The 25,635-nt window shown below is 40.3% G+C and overlaps 1 protein-coding gene across 2 annotated transcripts in view; it reads left to right on the forward strand.

The window, feature by feature from the left end:
- KCNK12 (potassium two pore domain channel subfamily K member 12) overlaps positions 1 to 6,187 on the forward strand; it is a 47,801-nt gene extending 41,614 nt beyond the window's left edge. For both annotated transcript variants that reach the window (XM_026695391.2, XM_087931072.1), the window contains exon 3: positions 5,203 to 6,187. In XM_026695391.2, coding sequence (XP_026551176.1) covers positions 5,203 to 6,098 — 896 coding nt within the window. In that variant the 3' untranslated portion in view covers positions 6,099 to 6,187. The remainder of the gene's footprint in view (positions 1 to 5,202) is intronic.
- The last annotated feature ends 19,448 nt before the right edge of the window (positions 6,188 to 25,635 follow it).

Genomic DNA, 25,635 nt, shown 5'->3' on the forward strand with positions numbered 1-25,635 from the left:
AAGGCATCAGTTGCGGAACCATTGCACAGACTCTTAGACAGAAACACACCATGGCACTGGGGACCCAAAGAAAACCAAGCATTTGTGGCAGTCAAATCTCTACTCACCTCTGAGGCTGTTTTAATACAATTTGACCAACGCCTTCCTTTGGTCCTAGCCGCAGATGCATCCCCTTTTGGGATAGGAGCTGTCTTAAGTCACAGGCTTCCCAATGGCTCCGAGGCACCAATTGCCTTCTTTTCAAGAACCCTTTCAACGACTGAGCGTAATTACAGCCAGGTTGATAAGGAGGCCTTGGCTGCAGTAGCAGCAGTAAAAAATTCCACAATTTCTATTCGGACACCAATTCGAACTTATTACTGATCACAAGCCGCTTTTAGGATTATTATCAGGGAAAAGCAAACCCCACAGATATTGTCACCTAGAATGACCAGATGGACCTTATTCCTGGCGGCGTACTCATACAAACTGGTCTATCGTCCCGGAAAAAATCTAAACAACGCTGATGCCCTCAGCCGCTGCCCCTTGCCAGCCCCAGTCGAGGACCCAGCTTCTGTGCATACTATTTTTGATGTAAACGAACTAAACCTACCGGTGACTGCAGACGACATAGCATCACATTCCAAGAAGGACAGAACAATCGCCCAGGTTCTGGACTGGGTAGGGAGGGGGTGGCCGGAAACTAACTATTCAGTTGATTTCGCCCCATTTAAAACTCGCCAGCTAGAGCTCTCCAAGTTGCAGGGATGCCTATTGTGGGGTACCAGAGTGGTCATACCAACCACCCTTCGCATACCCGTCCTGAAGATGCTACACGAGGGCCATCCAGAAATCGTGCGGATGAAGGCGTTAGCTCGAAGCTACGTCTGGTGGCCCGGGATGGACGATCAGATCGCCAAGTGGGTAAGCTCGTGTCGACCCTGTCAAGAATCTAGGGCAGCCCGCCAACCGCCACGCCCACAAAGTGGGAAAGTGCCAATGCCCGTGGTCACGGCTTCACATCGACCTGGCCGGGCCAATGCACGGCAAGACCTTCTTGGTGGTCGTGGACGCCTATTCAAAATGGATAGATGTGGCCTTACTTCACACGACCACCACACAGGCAGTTGTTAAAGCCTTGACTCACCTTTTTGTAACTCACGGACTCCCTGACACACTGGTATCCGATAATGGCCCCCAGTTCACCTCGAATGAATTTAGTAGGTATGTCACAAATCTAGGCATCAGACACGTCCTCATGGCCACCTTCCACCCCGCCAGCAACGGGTTGGCTGAACGGGCAGTCAGATCAGCCAAGGAGGCGTTAGCCAGATTCGGCCCAGTGGGTTGGCATTCTAAACTGTCTCAATTCCTCCTAAGCCAGCATACCACACCGTGCACGGTTACGAACAAATCCCCGGCTGAGCTGCTGATGGGGAGACGCCTGATGACTGCCTTAGACAGGCTGCACCCCCACTACTGCCCAGACACCCCTTTGGGGTCTGACAGTCTGGCCAGGAATTTCGCAGTTCAGGACCTAGTGTTTGCTAGGAACTACGCGGGGGACCCACTGTGGGTGGCCGGAAAAGTCGTAGCTGTCACAGGTCCGAGATCTTATCGGGTCCAACTTGAAGACGGTCATATGTGGCGAAGACACCTGGACCAGCTGCGGAGACGACGGAGCAGCCTGACCAGCCCAGACCCGTCTCCACCAGAAGAGTCGCGGGCGCCACTCCAAGGTCCAGCTAGGGGTTCCCAGAGTGACCAACCTTCACCAACGGAGCAGAGAGAGCAGGCAGTAGACTGGGACTGCCAGCCGGGAGCACCACCATTTAACCCCAGTGAAGGCAGAGACTTCTCACTGACTCCAGTTCCTGCACCGAGCCCTGGTCGCCACACTACGTACCCTGACCTGGAGTCCGCGAACTCGTCTTCGCCAAATGAATCTCCTGAGTTACGTCGCTCAGGTCGCCAACACAGACCACCGGCGTATCTCAAAGATTATGTGTGTTCTCATCTGGGGGGAAGGGGTGTTATGTCTTGGGAACCGGTTGGGGCTCCAACCGGGTCCACTCGTGCAGCAAGTTCAACAGCCGTTCCTATTGGCTGGCATCATTTGACAGCCGGCTATAAAAAGCCGGCTGTCAAGCCAAGCCAGCCGTTGTTCGCAAGCTAGTCTGCCCGTTTGGCTGGCAGACGCGACAACCACTGTTCCATAAATAAACGTGTTAATTGCATGCCCTGGTCTAAGCCTCTCTTTCCCTTGAAATACAACAAAAACTAACAAATTTCACATTGGTACAGCTTTCTCCAGATTCAAGAATACCTACTCCGAAGTAGGAAAAAGCTCTAAGCCTCCACATTTTGTTTTGATTTTTGACTCCTGGTGACTCTGTAAAGTTAATCTACTGTGCCTTCATTCTAACAACTGGCCCACCAACAGGTCTGGTTTCCCATGCTTATAAATTGGTCGTGTTGCCACACAGCATGTTTGCTATTTCTAAACCAAGTCAATGAATTGTATCTAATTCTATGGCGGTCAGACTGATTTTCCTTCAGAATCCCCACGGCTAACTTAAAATGCAGAAGAAGTTTCTGACCTTACCTTATACCGATGAAGAAGAAAAAACCCAATTTCATACAAAAAAAGCAAAACTCACAATAAAATAAAAAAGGAACAAAGGCTAGGCTTGTTTGAATATTTCTGATGGTGAGGTAGAAGTTCCATTTACAAAAAAATGTTTAATTCACTTTACTTGTTATTGGTTAGTTACTTGCACAACAACATATTTATTCCACTACTTGAATATTAGCATTTTAATTTGTGCTATTTAATTTGTGAGGCAATGAAGGTTCTAAGAATTATTTTTTTCAGCTTGCTATCTGGCTTAGAGAAAGTTGCCTTACATTGAATCAGAAGTTGTAAGCTGTTTAATTGGTTTTTCTGATGGTTTTCGTTTTCGTTCTTTATTTTTACTATTATTGGACTTCTTTGTTTTTAATCGTGTGAGCATCCAGAATCATTCATGTGAGATGAGTGATTATATAAAATAAATACATAAATATTAAGCAATCTATTTCACTATTTTTTACACAGTTTAACAATGACTCCCCAGGACTGTATCCTTATCTTTTTCAGAGACAGAGACTAAACCTAACACTTTCTACATGCAAAGCATATGTTCTCTCACTGAGCCATATAGCTACATAACAACATTCCCAGATTTCTCTAGGGAAGTACGGTTCCCGTGAATCGGCTAAATTCCATGATTTAACACTGTAGATTCATGGAAGCAAACATAGTGAAATAGATACTCATGACTTATCTCATATGTTTCCTTTAATGATATACAATATGATGAAAACAGTTATCATAGAATCAGGATGTACAGCTGTGACTCCATGCTTTTAGTGAAGTACTGTGTGAACTTTGACTTTGAAAACCAATAACTACTAAAGGCTTATTATGTGGTACCTGTATTATGACATGCAGGCTTTTGAAATTTTAAATCACACCGTAATCATAGACCATTGTCATCTTTGCACTGTGTGGAGGGTAGAGGGAATGGTCTTGAAGGACAGGAGGAAGCCTCCAAGGCAGCAGTCAGATAATTGGGTTTCCTAGTCTGAAGGGCAGACACACCACCAAAACTGTGATCATCTGCAATGATTTGAGATGGGAAATTGTGCTTCCCTTGCAATATTGTCAGAGACTTACACAGTATCATTCCTCCTTCCAGCTGAAGCGGTCAAGCAGAAAACTCTCTCTGTACAGTTCTTAGAATCCATTCTTGAGTTCATCATGGAATATAAAGCTGCTTTGGAAGACTTGCTCTATGATTTACTGGTGAAATATTCAAGAACATAACTGATAATGTCCTTTTTTTTTTTAACGTTCTTCACTTGTTTAGGCACACAGAAAAGAACTCTACTGATGTAGAGTTGAAGCAAAGGTATAATTTTTCTCCCCACAGAGCTCTAAATCTCCACAGCTGTGGACTCCCTGGTGTATTATCAAAGCTTTGCTTCTTCAACACAGGCTGAGCTGCACATTTTGATTCATCCACTACCAGTATATTATTAAAGATTTCTCGTTCCTCCCCATAGCAGCCACACAAGCACAAACCACCCCTTGCGTTAAGCATTTGGATTTCACTATTTAAAAAGCCTCACAATGTTGCCAAACAGAAGTCTAACTGTAAGAAATGCTGCAGAGACATGTCTGTTAAAATTCTGGAAAAAAGGATCATCCTCCACAATAAATGCTACATCTTAAAATGCAGCTCAAGCAATATCTCTGAGGGAATCTAATGGATCAGAGTCATAATTCTGACTTGTTACATATTTGAAGATCTCAAAAGTGACACTTTCCACATTTTATTTTAAATCTGGAAAATCCCCAAAACCTTCTACATAGTAAAAACTTTTCCCAAAAGTTTCTGATTATGTTTCATCCTTAAACAAATCCCTATTGACTAATACTTATTATTACAATACAAATAGTCCTCGGGTTATGTAATGACTGTTCAAAATTACCAAGCACTGAAAAAAGTGACTTATGACCATTTTTCACACTTATGACTGTTACAGCATCCCCATGGTCACACGATCAAAATTAAGACGCTTGACTCCCATTTATGATGGTTGCAGGAAATTGGCTCCCATTTATGCTAGCTGCAATGCCCTGGGGTCATGTGATCACCTTTTGCAACCTTCTGACAAGCAAAGTCAATGGAGAAACCAGATTCACTTAACAAATGTGTTACTAATTCAACTTCTGCAGTGATTCACTTAACAAACATGGCAAGAAAAGTCGTAAAATGGGGAGAAACTCACTTAACAAATTTCTCACTTACATTGGGTTCAATTGTGGTCATAAGTTGAGGACTACCTGTATACACCAGAAACCATTTATGAGGATGTGAATTACATTCTCTCAGAATTCCAAATATATTCACTGTCCCCATAAAATTTGCTTTTCTTGACTTAATAAGATTCATGGGCTGCTTTAATGAATGTATAATCCTCTCAGATCAATTGCAATAATTTATATCACTGAGTGAGGGCCCTAGTTACATTATAGTTAAATACCATTAAATAGCAGCAAATCACTTCTCTGTGATGAAGGAAATAAAACAAAATAATGAAGTTTTCAGTCTCAACGATCACATTATCTTAGCTTACCTCTGTTTATTCAGCTTCCTTGTCTCCTTATTTTTCCAGGTTTTGGGATGTCCACTCCAGCAACAGTAACAGGCAAAGCCTTCCTTATTGTTTATGGTCTCTTTGGATGTGCTGGAACCATCTTGTTCTTCAACCTTTTTCTAGAACGCATTATCTCACTTTTGGCTTTGGTCATGAAGGCTTGCCGTGAGAGACAGCTGAGAAGAAGCGGCCTTCTACCTCCTACCTGCCGAAGGGGCTCTGCCATGTCTGATGCAGACAGCCTGATTGGGTGGAAGCCATCTGTTTATCATGTGATGCTAATTTTGGGAATCTTTGCCATTACTCTAGCATGCTGTGCCTCTGCCATGTACACAGCTGTGGAAGGATGGAATTACATTGACTCCTTGTACTATTGTTTTGTCACCTTCAGCACCATTGGATTTGGTGATCTGGTGAGCAGTCAGAATGCTGTCTACCAAAATCAGGGATTATACAGATTTGGGAATTTCACATTTATATTAATGGGGGTATGCTGCATATATTCTCTTTTTAACGTCATATCGATTGTAATCAAGCAGGTTTTAAACTGGATGCTAAGAAAGTTCCGATGCAGATGTTGCCCAGATTGCAATAAGCCATCTACCCGCCTTGGACGGCGCAATGCCATCACACCTGGATCCCGCTTCCGCCGGCACAATTTCTCTATGGAAACAGATGGACAATATGATAGTGACACGGAAGGGAGAAGGCTCTCAGGTGAGATGATCTCCATGAGGGATCTCACAGCTTCTAACAAAGTTTCCCTGGCACTTCTGCAGAAGCAGTTATCAGAGACGGCCAACGGCTATCCCAGGAATGTCTGCATCAGCACTAGGCAAAATGATTTTTCAGGCGGAGTTGGGGCTTTAGCGATCATGAACAATAGACTGGCAGAGACGAGTGATTCTAGGTAGAAATTTTGAAATTATCTTCTATAACATGAAGACTTTTTCTTATTCTTTATTTAATAAAATGATATTTTAAAAATTTATTAAATCCATCTCAAGGGCAAATTTCTGGAAAGCTTTATGTTTTGCTTGTTTCTAAAAGCTGATTATTTAAGATTTTTAAAGAGGCCTTTATGGGATGTAGTAGCATTTATTCCCTTAAGTTTTTGTAATACTTTAACCAGTAGCATCAGGGACCATCAATCATAATTGGCCAACTTAGCAGGTCTCTCTAGAACATACCACTGATGTTACACAGCAGGGGTCTCCAACCTTGGCAACTTTAAGACTTGTGGCTCCCAGAATTCCTCAGCCAGCTTTGCTTTACTGGCTGAGGAATTCTGGGAGCTGAAGTCCACAAGTCTTAAAGTTGCCAAGGTTGGAGACCCCTGTTACAGAGCACTCAAGAGAAATCCCCAACCTCAGTCATAGCCATCCCGGTGGTGCTGAAAGCAGGAGAGCCTCAAATAGCAGCATGTAAGTACGGGTACTCCCCAACTTACAACAGTTCATTTAGTGACTATTCAAAGTTACAACAGCATTGAAAAAAGTGACTTAGGGTCTTTTTTCTTACTTAGAACTATTGTAGCATCCCTGAGGTCATGTCATCAAAATGTGGACACTTGGCAACTGGTTCATATCTATGACCATTGCTATGTCCTAAGGTCATGTGATCACCTTTTGCAACTTTCTCACAAGCAAAGTCAATGGGAAAGTTAGATTCACTTAACAACTGTGTCACTAACTTAACAACTGCAAGGATTACTTAACAACTGGGACAAGAAAGGCCGTAAAATGGGGCAAAATTCATTTAATCAATGTCCTACTTAACAACAGAAATTTTGAGCTCCGTTGTGGTTGTAAGTCAAGGACTACCTGTATGCCATTTCTAAGCAGCCACCTCTCACTCTGTGAGCACAAACTACTGCAGAAGGTGGCTAGTCAGCCAGCAAGTGGTAGACATACAGATGTTTCTTTTGAGGCATTCTCTAACTCAGGCAAGTAGGTTCTCTAACCTACTGGCAAGGTAAAACACAGTCAAGATGGCATCTATTGGGGTGCAGTCAAAGCTCCTTCTGTCTTTATGTGAATTATAACTAACAGAGATTCCATCACACTGTTGTGGTTGCCATCTTTGACTTTTTTGACCACACCCTGCCTACATCTCTGCTTCTACTTCACTCTTATTTCCCACGTTGCTGCTAGACATAATATAAAGTTGATAGAATTAAGTGTGTAGTATAATGTTAAGCTAACAAACAGCTTAATTGTTTTAAAGGATGGAAATGCAGTGACCATAGTTCAAAACTGTTCCAATTCTGTTATGTTTCTATCTCAAGCGCATGAACTGGAGTAGCAAAGAAATATAGATATTAATTCAATTTATTTAAACACTTTTTAAAAAGAAAAGAAAATGTATAAGAATTCTCCAAGACAGTTCCTTTTTCATCCTACATTATAGACTGAGAGTTGCAACTGAAACTCAGGAAGTCCAAATTCCAGTCCTGCTTTAGTTCCACTGAGCAAAACTATCTTCTGTATTCACATGTCTAAAGATTTCTGACTTTCTGCTCCATTAGGATGGGGCCAAAGAGCATTTATCATCATTTCAAGCAATAAGACAAGTTTCACTGATTGTATTAATAGTAATTAATTTAGTTTATGCTAATTCCAAAGTAAATATTAAAACTAGCAGCCATTTGGCACAAAAAAAATTTCATGCAGTGTCTTCAATGGCAAATGATCACTTGATCTTCACAAATGACATATGTTGAGACCTTGTATGTGCACTGATCTAATAATTTGGCTATCCTTTCCAGACAATCGATACTCTTGTTTCACATTGTCTATTTCAAGTTGCTGAGATTCCAAACAACTGTTATGGAAATCAGATTTTTCCAAAAAAAGTATTTAAGATATTGTCTTTGACTGCCAGGCCCTGTGTATCACATGTCTATCAACCAGTATGATCTATTCTACCTTTCTCAATACAATGTTCTTAAAATACATTGGGATTAGATCTCCCAATATTTTTTTAGCCATGCTGCTTGGCTCTATATATAGGTTGTTGGGGGCAGTAGGTTAGGAAAGAAGGGGAAAGTACATCAAGTCCTGAAGTACTCCAAAAGAGGACAGGCCAATACACAACCACCAATCCATGTCATCAACAAGCAAGACCAATGTTGTCTCCTGCTGTACTCTGTCCTGAAACCTGACTGAAAGGAGTCCAGATAACCCATTATTTGGATGGATCCATTATAATCCAGGATGACATCTAGAAGAGTTGGATACAGTAACCCTTTCTTGAGGAGGGGCTCACTACCTTGAGGATTAGGCCAGTGACTTGAATGAAAAATGTTAGTACAGGAAACCAGTGCTGATAAGAGGGGAATATGTATTGAATCTGCTGCAGTGATGAGGAAACACTGGATCTTTGACCAAAATACAATTCTTATCTTCTCTGTGTCCAGGCTACCAGTATCACCTTCTTAATTTATTGCTTGGCAGCTATGGGCTTCCTTTTCTCCCAGGGGGTATTCAAAGCCCTAGTCTGATATTCTCATTCACAGGATTGATCCATACATGCTCAGCAGTCTGTGCCCATCCTGGATGAATTACCCTTTTCCAAGAACAATGATAAAGTTAATCTCACTCAGGCATCTCAAGACACATCTGCTTCCTTCATTTAATTATTTTTGCAAATTCTCTAGACTTTTACTGCTTATAGATTCTCTATCATCAACCAACAAAGAGAACAATTAACATCATATGGCCTACTTTCAGAATTTTTAAAAATATACAGCCCAAACTTATTGCAATATAATAACACTATATTAAAGAACGTCACTCTAATAATGAAATCCATTCCCTGAGCAGCAGCACAAACAATAATCAAGACCATTCCCAACATGCATGTCTATTAAATCTTACAAACTTAACAAATGTAAGGGCTTTTAAATGAAAACCAATTATCAATATGTGAATACCCAAGGCCCAGTTTGGCATTCATACAGAGCTTGCATTCAGTTAGAAAACCTGAATAGCAAGAAGAGAGGGTCAAATTATTCTACAAAGCACCAGAGGGCAGGATAAGAAACAATGGTTGGAAACTAACCAAAGAGAGAACCAACCTGGAATTAAGGAGAGCAGTGAGGACAATTAACCAGTGGAATAGCAATAGCTTGCTTTCAGAAATTGTGGGCACTCCACACAATTTGGGACTATAGTAGAAATAGTATAGGTTCTCTTGCTTGATAGAAGACCTCCAAGCAGTGGTGGGATTCCAAAGTTTTTGCTACTGGTTCTGTGGGCATGGCTTGGTGGGCATGATGTGGCTTGGTGGGAGTGGCTTGGTGGGAGTGGCAGGGGAAGGATACTGTAAAATCTCCATTCCTGCCCCAATCCTGGGGGGAAGTTACTGCAAAATTCCATTCTCTCCCCACTAACCTTATTTCCAGTTCCATTCTCCTGTGCAGGGCAACAAAAAAAGACCCAGCCGATTAGCTGGGACTCGGGAGGCGGAGAATAGATGCGGGCGGGGCCAGTTAGAGGTGGTATTTGCTGGTTCTCCGAACTACTCAAAATTTCCACTACTGGTTCTCCAGAACTGGTCAGAACCTGTTGAATACCACCTCTGCCTCCAAGGTCCCTTTCAGCTTTATTCTATTCTACAGATGAAGGGTAATACCATTACAAACTAGGGTAATGATATTCAAGCAGCTTTTAGTTTCATGAAGGGCTTTATAAAACTCCAGGTATGGGAGAATAATTTGTATTGGGCCCCTAGCATCATAGAGTGTTCAATTACTAATTGGGACCTTTGGTTTCTACTATAGTCCCAAATTGTGTGGATTTCATTTCTTATACAGCTTCTGATAACATAAGGAATCTTTCCAAAATGCCTTGTAGATTGGCCTGCAACAACTGTTCCTCCTTTAATACAGTATGTTACAAACCTGCAGGCTGCAAATTTTCTCCCTAAAGTGACAGCTCCAAGCACCAGTTGTCTTCATTAACTACTCCTACTGCCAGTATTGATGGCCATATTTTTCACTTTGACAACTACAAAAATCCAGCAGCCTGTGGAATCTTTCATACTGAATATAAAAGGCATTGACATTAAAAAAAATAGCCAACTACAAAACAGAAATCAAAATTATTTCACCCAAACTGATTTTCTTGACATAACACAAGGGATGTTTCTTCCCTTCCAGAATATCTGAAGTACCTGTCTGATGGATTGTTTTGTGGTTTGCAAAGCCTTGCTATACATTAAGAGTTGCATTTCTGCTCTTTTAGAAGGCTGCCTTGAATCCAGCATTGACTGAAATAAGCAGACAGCATTTAAAGAATGCAAGAAATCTTGCTGAGATTACAAACCCCATTGACCTGGACTTAACCAGACATGTAATGCAATTAAGTTCTAGGGTATTAGTGATTTTATCTAAAAAGTTATTATTGGTATGTGACCATTAGTTTGTTAATGACAGCTGCCTTGTAAAAGCTCCAACTATTTGTCTATCGGCATAATATTATCCCTACAAGGGCATCAAAACTATTGAGATGATAGCTACAACCATCAATATTGAGATTCCACCCCAGTTTTATCTGTGTCACACATGCAAGGAGATTGACCCTCTTTACATATTAGGATTGCCCAAACCAGAAGGTTGTTTAAATCTTGGTTTATCTTCTTACATTTCTACATATTTATTTAAAATAAAGTAACTTCACTACAGAAGAGCTTTGCCTCAATCACCAGGGGGAAAATATGGTAAGAGATATTGATAAAGTACATGCATATATATAATTATCACTTTACATTCTTTAGTTTTAGCAACATGATGTGAAGAGCCAAAAAGAGTAAGAAATAATAAAAAAATGAAATGAAAGGCATAAGAATGCCTTTTGTTTTTTAAATTTTCATCTCTCCCTTTTTAAGGATCTTATCTAACCATATTTTTTCAGTCTTCATCTTCCACTCAATTCATTCACTTTACTTTTACTCACGAAAGTAAGAGAGAGGGTTCTTTGGTCCTACAGGGAACATTACTGAATCACAAAACTTTCTTTCTATATGACCAAAACACGTTGAAGTACTTTTTCATGGTGATCTTTCTTTCTTTCTTTCATTCTCTTTCCTTCTCTTTCTCTTTCTTTCTTTCTTTCTTCCTTTCATTCTTTCTTTCACATTCAATCATTCATACAGCATCAATGCATCTCGTTACTTGTTTTACCCATTCCCAATCCATTCAGTGGGAGATGTGATAGACGCCTTCAAGTATCTGAAGGGTAGACTTGTTTAGTGCTGTTTCAAAATATGAACAATGTGATATCAATCTGAATTCTGTCAAACATTCTGCCAGGCACATTTAACAAACTAATTCCTCTGTAAAGTTTGCATTAAACAGAGGAACAGATTCTTCCCATCTACAGTAATCTTCATGTGCATATTAAACAAGTTGCATAGCGAGTGTATAAGCACTCTATGTTTATACATTGCTCAAAAAAATAAAGGGAACACTTAAACAACACAATGTAACTCCAAGTCAATCACACTTCTGTGAAATCAAACTGTCCACTTAGGTAGCAACACTGATTAACAATCAATTTCACATGCTGTTGTGCAAATGGAATAGACAACAGGTGGAAAGCATAGGCAGTTAGCAAGACATCCCCAATAAAGGAGTGGTTCTGCAGGTGGTGACCACAGACCACTTCTCAGTTCCTATGCTTTCTGGCTGATGGTTTGGTCACTTTTGAATGCTGGTGGTGCTTTCACTCTAGTGGTAGCATGAGACGGAGTCTAGAACCCACACAAGTGGCGCAGGTAGTGCAGCTCATCCAGGATGGCACATCAATGCGAGCTGCGGCAAGAAGGTTTGCTGTGTCTGTCAGCATAGTGCCCAGAGCATGGAGGTGCTACCAGGAGACAGGCCAGTACATCAGGAGACGTGGAGGAGGCCATATGAGGGCAACAACCCAGCATCAGGACCGCTACCTCCACCTTTGTGCAAGGAGGGACAGAAGGAGCACTGCCAGAGCCCTGCAAAATGAACTCCAGCAGGCCACAAATGTGCATGTGGCTGCTCAAACAGTCTGTTTCTGTTTCCCATGAGGGTGGTATGAGGGCCTGCCCTCCACAGGTGGGGGTTGTGCTTACACCGTGCAGGATGTTCGGCATTTGCCAGAGAACACCAAGATTGGCAAATTCGCCACTGGCGTCTGTGCTCTTCACAGATGAAAGCAGGTTCACACTGAACATGTGACAGATGTGACAGGGTCTGGAAACTCTGTGGAGAACGTTCTGCTGCCTGCAATATCCTCCAGCATGACCGGTTTGGAAGTGGGTCAGTAATGGTGTGGGGTGGCATTTCTTTAGGGGGCCACACAGCCCTCCATGTGCTCGCCAGAGGTAGCCTAACTGCCATTAGGTACTGAGATGAGATCCTCAGACCCCTTGTGAGACCATATGCTGGTGCGGTTGGCCCTGGGTTCCTCCTAATGCACAACAATGCTAGACCTCATGTGGCTGGAGTGTGTCAGCAGTTCCTGCAAGACGAAGGCATTGATGCTATGGACTGGCCCGCCCGTTCCCCAGACCTAAATCTAATTGAGCACAACTGGGACATCATGTCTCGCTCCATCCACCAACGCCACGTTGCACCACAGACTGTCCAGGAGTTGGGAGATGCTTTAATCCAGGTATGGGAGGAGATCCCTCAGGAGACCATCCGCCACCTCATCACGAGCATGCCCAGGCATTGTAGGGAAGTCATAAAGGCATGTGGAGGCCACACACACTACTGAGCCTCATTTTGACTTGTTTTAAGGACATTACATCAAAGTTGGATCAGCCTGTAGTGTTTTTTTCCACTTTAATGTTGAGTGTAACTCCAAATCCAGACCTCCATGGGTTGCTAAATTTTATTTCCATTGATAATTTCTGTGTGATTTTGTTGTCAGCACATTCAACTATGTAATGAACAAAGTATTTAATGAGGATATTTCATTCATCCAGATATAGGATGTCTTATTTTTGTGTTTCCTTTATTTTTTTGAGCAGTATATTTTAACATTTCTCCCATCTAGATTTAATAACAGAATTAATGGTTTAATTAATTTTATATAGTTTTTTTCTTTTTAGCATTTTCCCACAAGTGCGGGGTCTGCATTTTTTTGGATCAACCAAGTGTTGATTCATTAGTTGTGACAACAATTGGTTGTTTCCTGAGACTGACTTCATGGGCTGAGAGAGAGTGACTGGCCCAAAGTCACCCTGCTGGCTTTCATTCCTAACACAGGACTAGAACTCACAATCTCCTGGTTTTTTTTTACCTGGTGCCTTAACAACTAAATCACTCTTGTTCTCTTTAATTGTATATAGTTACCATCCTGCTGTTAGGACTAGTTCATCTTTTATTAAATACAGTCAGTTTTAATCACTAATACTGTATCCAGTTATTGTTGTTTCTTATTATTTTTTTCTTTGTTGATGAGAAACCTTTTCCTGTTTGTATTTCACAATTAATTATTTAATTAACATTTCTTCCTTTACACTAGTTATAGTAGGAGCCTTGTTTTGTTTTTTTGTTGTGTTTTGTTTTGCATTCAGAATGTTCTCTTTTTCACCACTTTTTCTCAGGCACCAATATTTGATTCAATCCATTTCTTATCTGATCACTATAATTCCCATACATATCTCTAACATAATTCCACCCAGCTGTCTTGCATCACCATATTGATCTCTACTACATATCTGAGTTTTGATCAACTGAGGCTTTTGAATAGCACATTTTAGTGAGATAGAGAAGTAGACACCCGTACCAACCCTAGTTGTACCCTTGCCCAGAGGTGGTATTCAGCAGGTTCTGACCAGTTCTGGAGAACTGGTAGTGGAAATTTTGAGTAATTCGGAGAACCGGCAAATACCACCTCTGACTGGAGATTTTATAGTCTCCTTCCCCTGCCCACCAAGCCATGCCCACAGAACCGGTAGTAAAAAACATTGAATCCCACCACTGCCCTTGCCATGTAAATCGTTCCCTGATATTGATAATGGCAATTCCAATAAGTTAGGGCACATTTTAACCATTATGCCACAAGTGCAAACAGTCCCAAGTATTTATCTCAAGAATAAAGATCCTAATATGCACACTTCTGTGCATGTTAGGATCTCTAATTCAAACAAATCAACATACTGTTGTCCACAACTCACACCATCTAATAAATACATTCAGTCCCCTGATAAATAGAAATAAGATGAAAAGTACAATGAAGGGAAATTAAGTGATTAGGCTCCTTTGATACTGCAGCTTTCTTGAGGCTTCTTCCAACACTAACGTCATTGAGAAACCAAAAGTGGCTTTTGACCCAGAAAAAAAAACATGTGTGCTTGTTGTAAGGCAAGCACAAACTGCTGGAGCCTAGATTTTGACCACTTTGTAAAAAGGAAATATTAAATACATGTCTTTGTAGAACGCTGCTTCTTTGTAAAGAAGTTCAAGCAAAACAAAGCCAGCACTGAACAACAAAAGGTTCAATAAACAGTAAAAGAGCAGGACCATTTCTGAGCTCTTGACTAGCATAAATTGTAATAAATATTTTCCACCAGTGTTGTCAGCTAATGGATTTGGAAAGAAATCATTCAGCTATTCATGTTGCAGTGGATTAAGCCTCCGTTCTTGTTATCTGCCTTTTTGATGTAAATTTTAAATACACAATTATATTTCCTTTTCATCATTTAGTAACACAACATTGAATGTATTAATAGAGTTCATACTGTAGCTGATATGACAGCTTTTCATTAATGATGGCTGATCTACATTATTTATTTTTGTTAGAATTATCTTTTCACTACTTTTTTTCCAGCATAAAACTCAAGATAAATTATAAATCAATTTTCTCTATTAAATCAATTTTAAAATAAAATGGGATGTACTCTCACATGAAATGCTTCTAGCTGCAAAGGAGAACATCATTTTTATTAACCAGTTCCTAATCTTTATTGCAATTGAAGATTCAAAAAAGCTCTTTGAAGATTCAAAAAAGCTTTTTGAAGATTCAAAAAAGCTGCTGCTTTCTGCATTCTGTGTGTGTGTGTGTGTGTGTGTTATTGTTGTTGTTGTTTTTTTTTACAGTGTTTTTTTCCCAAAGAGAAGAGAATTCTGGTGAAAATCTAATTAATCAAATATATGTTTTTAGATTCACCATCATATCTAGCTTGCGAAACCTAAACAACTGCTAGATGGCAGCAAAGAGTTTCTCTAATGTCTATGCAGGGTATTTCATTCCAGATATGGTCGGCCTGGTCTTCTTGTACTCACTTAGTTATAATAGGGCCAAATATAGTAAAAAAAAGAAAAGGGGGAGGGGGTATTTGGAAAGTATTTCAACCATCCAGACACAAGAGTTGAGAAACAGTATATCCTCTCACAAGGGAGGGGGGAACTATTGAAAAATTGCAAAGCAGATGTAGCACTAGACTAGATTAGGTGCATAACAACATTATAATACCACATTATGCTTCTAAAGAAACTATTCCAAAATTAGAACCGTCACATTTTTCAGAAGATAAACGAGTTCCCAAAGGAAGTCCAGCACTATAGCAATCGAGCAGAACAATATCCAGCCTTTTTAACGATTAGCTAACCTTCAAAAGTGATAGCTGGGCTTCTAAGAGAGACTTCCTAGCATTGTAAATAAATAAAAAACCATAATGGAGCTAATCTATCTTTCTCTTCTTGGTGAAATGTTTATGAGAAAACCAAAGAGGGTTACAAATTGAAGATGATGAATTAGACAAGAAAATTGCACAATAAAAGTCTTATCTGGAAATATATATTGGAATAACACAATATCCATCTACTGAAATTTGTTAAGTGTACAAAACTCAACTGAAGAGAATACTATTAAAGAACATTATGATTCCAAATTTGAAACTTCCTTCTCCAGTCCAGAATTTTTTAAAAATAACCAAAATAGGGCACATTATCTCGCCAACTCACAACCCAGTCTAATGATATTAGCTGTTGAAAAGATGGATTACTTGCCAGTGATGGGGACTATAACTCAGGTTCTTAATCTTCTAGAATACGATGGAATAGAATAGAATGGAATGGAATGGAATGGAATGGAATAGAATAGAATAGAATAGAATAGAATAGAATAGAATAGAATAGAATAGAATAGAATAGAATAGAATAGAATAGTTTATTGGCCAAGTGTGATTGGACACACAAGGAATTTGTCTTCGGTGTAAATACTCTCAGTATACATAAAAGAAAAGATATATTCATCACCTCGGAAGGATGGAAGGCTGGTAAGACTCGGACTGGATGGAGCTGGTAAGACTCGGACTGCCAAATTGCAGTCAGCTGGCAGGCAGCAGAAGTAGCCTGCAGAATTGCACTCTAACCACTGCACCACCGTGGCTCCAATAGGTTGGATTAAAGCCGGCAAGACCCAAGTTCAAATCCTCACTTAGTCAAAAAGCTATTGTTGATGTTGTTATATTCAGTAGCCCTCAGTTGAAATGATTGTGGGGTAGTTGGTGTGTGGGCTAGTACCTTCAAGCCAATATTGAATCCTGGTGATTGCTTGACTAGTCCCTATAGTCTTCTTAGCATGATTTTCTGAGGTAGTTTGCTTTTGCTTTCTTCCTAAGCCTGGCTCAAAGTCACCCAGCATTCTGCCACACTGTCCTGAATCTGATGTGAGTCACTTTTTTGTAAGTTCTCAGCATTGTAACACTAATAATACCAAAGATCTTTCACAGGTATGACTGTTGGCATATCTTGAGTCTTTATGCTACTTGATAAGTCATTTTCCATGTTTCACTGGCATATGTTACATTTGGCAAAACAATGCTGTAATAAAATTAGAACTTAACATAGACCAAATTGGATGCAACTGCTGAACTATTGCCAAAGTTCCTCTGATCCTTTATTTGATGTCCACCTTAGCATCTCCATCACTGCAAAATATGCTTCCCAGACAGTGAACTGCTCTACCTCTTCAGTGTGCTTACATCTGATAAGGAATTGTGGCTCCCTCTACCATTTCCAGCTTACAATATCGTTGCCAAGTACAAGTTTGTAATCCAATTTTGGAGGCCCCAGTTTCCAGCTTATTAGTCAAGTTCTATGTTGCATAAATAGAGGGATAGAATCAAGATCACATGAACTGTTAATATCACTTTATAATGTCTTGGTAAGGCCACACTTGGAATATTGCATTCAATTTTGATCACCATAATGTAAAAAGAATGTTGAGACTCTAGAAAGAGTGCAGAGAAGAGCAACAAAAATGATTAGTGAACTGGAGGCAAAAACATATGAAGAACGGTTGCAGGAACTGGGTATGTCTAATTTAATGAAAAGAAGGACTGTCGCGTTGAGCGACCGGTCTGTTGTTTCGCCTTTCTGGTTGATTGCTGAATTCCTCTCAGAGAATAACCCTCGCAAGGGTGAGATTTAAAGTAGCCCTCGCAAGGGCGAGACAGTGGGACCCTCGCAAGGGTGAATTAGTCCTCGCAAGGACGAAGTTTAAAGTAACCCCCGCAAGGGTGAGAGAATAGCCCTCGCAAGGGCGAGATAGAGTGGGACCCTCGCAAGGGTGAGGCTAGGCAAGACTCTCACAAGAGTGATTGCCAAGCAAGCACAAGAAATAAAACACACAAAACACAAGAAATCTTCAAATGAGGCAACACTTTGAGCCTGGGGGAGATGGGATTCCCTGGCTGCCCTGGAACAGATGGAAATGTTCGGGCTTCTGGCTTTCTTGCTCCTTCCTCCCCCCTGGCTTTTTGCTGTCCTCTTTTATTGTGCTAATTCAAGGGAGGGGGTGAGAGAGAGGAAATTTACAGAAAGGTAAAGAGATACAATGTAAATCTTTTAGACCAGTTTACGTGACATGAGTCACATACTCTATAGCTGCTATTTTGTAATGCTATAGACAGGCATATCTCCTTGGAATACACATTCTTGTCTGGGGTTATTCTTTTATTTAACTTCCTTCTTGTCAGTGCTTTCCTGCTGAGCTGAATACGTGCTTTCCAGCAAGATTTCTTCTTGTGGAAAAATACAAGACAGAACCAATGTAAAATAGTTACAAAGGACTAGGGGACACATGATAGCAGTGTTCCAACATCTCAAGGGCTGCCACAAAGAAGAGGGAGTTAAGCTATTCTCCAAAGCACCTGAGGGCAGGATAAGAAGCAATAGGTGGAAACTAATCAAGGAGAGAAGCAACATAGAACTAAGGAGAAATTTCCTGACAGTTAGAACAATTAATCAGTGGAACAACTTGCCTCCAGAAGTTGTGAATGCTCCAACACCAGAAGTTTTTAAAAAGATGTTAGATAGCCATTTGTCTGAAGTGGTGTAGGGTTTCTTGCCTGGGCAGGGGGTTGGACTAGAAGACCTCCAAGGTCCCTTCCAACTCTGTTATTCTATTCTATTCTAAGTCCAGCAGGCATTCCCTGATTTCTGTTAGTAATACAATATCATCTGCAAAATTGAGGCCTTGGCAAAAACTGAAAAAATGTATTTTTCCACGGCATTCCAAAGTTTGGCTGGCTCATGGCTCTTTAAGTCCATAACCAAAACAAACAAAAATGGTAACAGAATACAACGTTGTTGAACTCCAGTCTTTATACTGAAAAATTCCATAGTGCCCCTATCGATTCTTATGCAACAATTGGAATTCAGATAGTGACTGGAAAATTCTGGCTTATTTCTGGGGAATGCTGTAACTCCTGACAATGTTTCATAATGATTCTGGTATGCTTTCCAAAGACTTTTTGAAGTTGATGAAATTGATCAGTTGGAATTCAAGGCTCTGTTCAATATTATTAATGCACTGTAAAACTTTGTTCAGAATGTGATCTTCTGTGGTAGAAGCCAGCTTGTTCCTTGCACCATTTACATACGCACTGGAATACCTCCAAATGAAAGCCATTTAAATAGGCTATTGAACACCACTAAATGAATGATTTTTTTAGTTATATAAGCGTTTTAATATGCTTTGATCGCAGGCCAATATTTATAGTCTAAACCTAAAGCATGCAAATGAAACCAGCTGTTAGAGACATTTTTTGAAGAAGTCCCTGCACATTACAAAATATGGCCAATTATATTTTATATCAGAAGGTCCTAGGCATCTGCAAGAAATGCAGGGAAAAAAACTGCTTGATCACTTGGAAAACTACTGCTCAGCAGTGGTGGGATTCAAATTTTTGCACTACCAGTTCTGTGGGCGTGGCTTGGTGGGCGTGGCAGGGGAAGGAGACTGTAAAATCTCCAGTCTGAGGTGATATTTGCCGGTTCTCCGAACTACTCAAAATTTCCGCTATTGGTTCTCCAGAACTGGTCAGAACCTGCTGAATACCACCTCTGCTGCTCAGTATAGATGGCAGGAAGAGAAAGGGATAGAGCGCAGGAAGGAGCACAGGAAAAAAGAGCAGCTAACCATACTGGGCTCTGGCTCTTTCCACAAACAGTTTTTCTTTAAATGAATGCAGCTCTCATGAAAGAAATGTAGTCCAGTCTGAGTGGCAAAGTTGATTTCAAAACTGCTAGTTTGGTAAACTAGGCAGTATTAATAAACACTATATGGAACTGTGCCATCATATTTTGTCTAGAATCTTTGGCCGTTTGCTTTCAGTAGCCATAGCCAGCGGAGCTGATATTTGGGGTGCTGGGAATTATTTCCACAAACAAACTAAAGATCCAAGTTTCCACTTTATAGAAGAAATACCTGCTGTATTCCTTGCCAACTGGCCTGAAACTGTAATATCATTCAATATTGTCTTCTGTTTTGGTTGCTGTTTAAACATGAACACGAAGTGTAGTATTTTTAATTGAATAAACAAGCATATAAATATTTCACAAACAATTCAAGAAGACAAAGCTATACAATGGGCAAAGGGTTGGATTCAAATCTCACAAAATCAGTCTGTGGCATCTGAATTCTGCTGATCTAGTCTCCTTCACAGGGCTTCTGTGGGAATAAAATTAAAAAATATTTTTTAAATTGCTCTCATGCAGAGATCACTCATAAAAACAAAGGCGCTTTTTCTAGTAATACAATCAGAGGTGGTATTCAGCAGGTTCTGACCAGTTCTGGAGAACCAGTAGCAGAAATTTTGAGTAGTTCAGAGAACCAGCAAATGCCACCTCTGACTGGAGATTTTACAGTATCCTTCCCCTGCCACACCCACCAAGCCATGCCCTCAGAACCAGTAGCAAAAAAAAATTGAATCCTACTACTGAATACAATATTTTTCAAACTGAGGGTTTCTAAACTTATTAAAGATTCCCTCTACAGATTAACAGAGTTGGAAGGGATCTAGTCCAACCCCTCCCCTGCCCAAGCAGGAGACCCTACACCATTTCTGATAAATGGCAGTCTAATCTCTTCTTGAAAGCCTCCAGTGATGAAGCTCCCACAACTTCCGAAGGCAAGCTGTTCCATTGGTTGGTTGTTCTCACTGTCAGAAAATTTCTCCTTATTTCTAGGCTGAATCTCTCCTTAATCAATTTCCATTCCATCCATTATTCCTTGCCTGGCCTTCAGGTGGCTTGGAAAAATAGCTTGACCCCGCCCTCTCTAGTAGCAAAATATCTTCTATTCAGCCTTAAGCTAAAGGTAAAGGCTTCTACTGTCCAGTCATGTCTGACTCTAAGGGTCAGTGCTCATCCCCATTTCTTAGCTGAGGGAGCCAACATTGTCCAAAGACATTTCTATGGTCATGTGGCCAGCATGACTATATGCCAAACTGCATGGAATGCTGTTATCTTCTCACTGAAGTGGTACCTATTTATCTACTTGCTCTTGCATGCTTTCAAACTGCTAGGTGGGCAGGACCTGGAACAAGTAATGGGAGCTCGCCCTGTTGTGCAGGGCTTGGATGTTGAACCCAGGCTGACAGCTTTCCAACTGACAAGCTCAGCATCTTTAACCACTGACCCATCATGCTCCTAGCCTTCAGCTATCAGGCACCCAAAAAACCCCTTAAAAATACCTCATTGAAGACACAATGAGTGAGATCTTCTGAAAGTGGAGGGTATAAGTCCCCTTCTTACCCTGACATGTTCTGAATCCCCAGGCGGTCTTTCCTGAGGATCAACAGTCTGTAGTGCAAAAGACCTGAAAAAGAAGGAATATTATTGTAATATAAAGGCAGCATTAGCAGATTGGGGGAAAGAAAGAGCAGTAAAGCCCACATTCACTACCCATTCGAATCATCAACACTCTTTCAAATGTAAGCCTATGTATTTAAGATGTACAATATTCAACAGCCTCACATTTGGGTAGCCATTTTAGGCTTCTTGACACTTCTTAACAGAACAACCACTACACACAAATTGCTTTGTCCAGTGGCATAAAGAGGCAGAGGAGCAGAGAGATGGGGGGAGGGGAAGCTGCTGAAGACACAAAGAGGTTAGTAGTGGGTGGGGAATTGGGTTGCCACACCACTTAGTTGGGCACCAAACAGCTGCTTGGCAGGAGGCAACACAGCAGGAGCAGGGAAAGAAACTGTCCGTTTTTACTTTTGGCAACTTCCTCCTGCAGTTTCCTTGGCAATGTTTCTCAGAGGTGGTTGGCCAATTCCTTCTTATTATTAGGGCTGAGAGAGAGTAACTGGACCAGGGTTAGCCATTTGCTTCATGGCTCAGATAGGACTAGAAGTCTCAGTCTCCTGAGAGTATTTTTCCTCCAGTGGGACCAGTCTATCATGACAACCTGGTCTACCCAATTATGGGACAGAGCATATGGCTTTTGCCCCATTCCTAAGAGGTCTGTAAGGGGCGTGCATAAGTGCACAATCATGCCTACCATCCCTATCCTATTTTGTCCCCAATTATTAGTTTATATTTCTTATATTTAAACTTATGTTTATTCTTATTTCTATTGTATTGTAAGCATTTGACTAAATAAATAAATAAATAATAATTGGGTAGACCAGCTTGCCCTGATAGACTGGTCCCACCAAAGAAAAAATATTTAATCTCTCTCCTGGTGTAGCTGACAAAGCAAGGAGATCCTGTAACTTAGATCTACCTAATATGTAAGTATCCTGGGTTTGAATCCCAGGAGGGTATGGCTAGCTGATGAGAGCTAAATAGCTTGAAATAGATCTATACTAGTCTCCCTTTATTTCTTTGTCAGTAAAATATAAATTTAACGGAGTCACCTGAGTAAAACTCAGTGTCTTGACACTTTAACCACTATACCAAACTGGTTCTTAGCAATGAAGGAGGGGGTGTTAAAAAAAAGAGGGTGTAAATGGGCTGGGTGCATCCCAGGATCTATATCACCCACCAAGTGATTCTTGGGCACCATGGCCTAAACTATGCAAATTGGGGATAATGACTGTCAAAAGAATCAGCACTGATGCCCAATTTGGGTAGTATGATTGGAAAGACAATTAAAAGAGTACTTATGTAATGTAAGTCTGGATCAGATCTCTAAAATGTTTATATTTAATAGCTTGGAAACTAAGCTTCCAATAGTTCTCAGAATCTGGGCAAGATGAGAAAGACAATCCAGTTTTCTAATGAGTGATTTCTATGATCCTGATAGTTGTTTAAAACAACACAACACAACACAGCACAACAATAGCTTCATTGTTACCATAGTGACTGTAGGTGGCACAACCCTTGGATTTTTACTAGTGCCAGTCTATTATAGTCATTCTTCAGTGATTTTAACAAGCAAATGTTTTCCTTTCTTTCCCTCAGTGGTTAAGACATTTATCTACCTTGCATGTAAATTCATTTCTCATTATATCCTTTGCTTGAGGCACCCAAATATCTAGAGGGTATGGTTTATCTTTTAAATTCTTCCTTTCTAATCTGATCTAAAAATGGTTTGCGTAAGCTCTTTTCCCACTCTGCCAATTAGATCTATTGGTTCCCTTTTCTGAGATTCTAAAATGCTGTTGTAGCAGCAGAGTTGGTATTCAGCAGGTTCTGACCAGTTCTGGAGAACTGGTAGCGGAAATTTTGAGTAGTTTGGAGAACTGGCAAATACCACTTCTGACTGAACCAGCCCCACTCTGTTCTCTGCTTCCCGAGTCCCAGCTGATTGGCTGTGTCTTCTTTTGTTGCCCTGCACAGGAGAACGGAGTTGGAAAGCAGGTTGGTGGGGTGCGGAGGGAATGCGATTTTGCAGTAACCATCCCCCAGGAGTGAAGAGGGAATGCAGATTTTGCAGTATCCTTCCCCTGGAGTGGAGTGGGAATGGGGTTTTTATAGTATCCTTCCCCTGCCATGCACACCGCACCACGCCCACAGAACCAGTAGTAAAAAAATTTGAATCCCACCACTGTGTAGCACCTATACAATGTAGCACCATAGTTTCAAGACTCTGCAAAGCCTGGAGGTTTTCTCTTTGCATCACAGGACAACGTATCTTTTTCCTCCATTTTTTTCTGTCCATTGATGATGGTGGTGCAGGAAACAACAAAAAGTGCCAAAATAAACAATATCTTAATTGATCTATTGTATTGCCCTAAGTGAAAAGTGTAGAGCCACCCAATTATTTCAGTTCCTGAAGCATATTTTGTCTATGGCTCTGTTGATTAAGGAGCTCTTGTTCCCCAAAGTATAAGCCACTTAACATGACGTTAATCTCTCTCAAACTATTTTTTCCTGGTGAGGTGCATATATTGGAAGGGAAAAAGTCAGCTCAAATGATGTAAGATGGTTTATTAAGTACCCCATAACTGCACAGAGATCTTAGTAACTTAATATGAATTATTTATTCAGCTAGCCACAATTAAATATTGATTTATATGCTTCCCATTTTTGTAAAGGGGCAACTCCATTTGGGACTTGCAATGCATGAAATTTATGAAAGAGGCAACACAATTACTACCTTGAACATTATGTCTTATATTTCACCCATCAATACAAGTTGGTCTTGCATGTGAAATCATTTAAACATTAATTTAATGGGGACAAAAATATCCAAGCAGTTTTTAAATATCCTTGCCTTCTTATATGGAAACAGCCACTATTTGTTTAAAATACTCAGGTATCTACAGTCTGATGAGTTAGGACTAGTCTGCCAGATGGAACAATATTAAAAGGCCTTATTATTATGACATCCCTTAGAGTTTCCCATTCTCCTGAGAGTCAGAAGTATATAGGTAATTGAAATCCTTTGCATAAGTGTTAATGTAAAGAGTTTTTTTCTTTCTAACCCTGAAGTATAAGCATCACTATTTTAAAATAAAATTTTCTGATTGATTTCCCATAAAAATTAATCAACTATCAAAGGGAATTATGGCACTTGTCACTGTTTTTGCCCACATCCCACACCTTCAAAGATGCCTATATGATAAATCCAGGAAGAACAGCTCCATGATCTGCACTATTAATACCACTTGGAATTTATCATTTTTCCTTTCTAAAATGGTCCACAATTTTGTCTACAAATTGAGAATCTGTATTAGATTATTAGTCCAATAGCCTCTTGAAATTTGCTCTTTCAAAGGTCATTACTGGCCTTCTAGCAAAGGGACTGGTTTCAGAGATGTAAGAATCTGACAAATTTTGTTCGGTATCAATAAAAGGCTCAATGCTATCAAATAAGCAATTTTAAACTGAGACTTCTCACACTATAAGAGAAGAGGGCAGAGCAGGGCAGGTCTGGTGTAGCAGCACACTAAAATGCATAACATGTTAAGACCTCTTCTACATACTTCTCCAAGTCAAGCATAAATTGCTTTTCCTCTATCTGATTGCAAGGCTAAACTGGTACAAAGCTATTACTACATTTGAGTGGTACTAAAGGGAAATTGATATTTAGCTTGCTGCATTTAGGAGTGACCTCTGGCCCCTGTAATATTGTTCTACAGAAAGATGACCAGTTGATTACTAATAGGTTCCTCCGTGGCTACAAATCTCTTAAGGAAATGGGAGATTTTCCAGATTTCTTCCTTTTGGCTATTTCCTCCATCAGTTCAGATCTTGGTTCCATGCAGGTCAATAGTATAGAGTAGGCAAGGCATGCTTCCTTTACTGAGATCCATTTTGTGTAAAATATCTTCATTGTTAGAAGTCTCCCACCAACAGAAGAGAACTTTCATCTGCATTAAATCTTCTATTTGATCAGATCTCACTGGAGATGCTTGTTGTTGTTTTTTAAGAGAATCAGTATTCCTTTTTCACTAGTTGTGCAGCCTTGAATTTGTCCATTGCAGGAATCCCAGTTGCATAACAAGAATATATTTAAGTGCTTTGTATACTTATCATTTCAACTGACTGTGTAAACTTAACGAACCATAGCAGGTAAAGCTGCCTGGTAGAAATATTTTGCAATTATGCATTCATTTTAATGTAGGTAACCGAATTTAAAACTACGGTGAATTTAAAACTACGGTGAAATAGAAGGTACTCTACTTGCAAATTAGTAATATATTTTCTGTAAATCTGAGCTGTTTGAAGCCTGATATTTTGAAAGGAGATTCATTTAGAGCTTTTTCTATCTTTTT

Source organism: Pseudonaja textilis, chromosome 1, assembly GCF_049901715.1.
Source record: "Pseudonaja textilis isolate UNSWEBS1 chromosome 1, rPseTex1.2, whole genome shotgun sequence".
Lineage (NCBI taxonomy): Eukaryota > Metazoa > Chordata > Lepidosauria > Squamata > Elapidae > Pseudonaja > Pseudonaja textilis.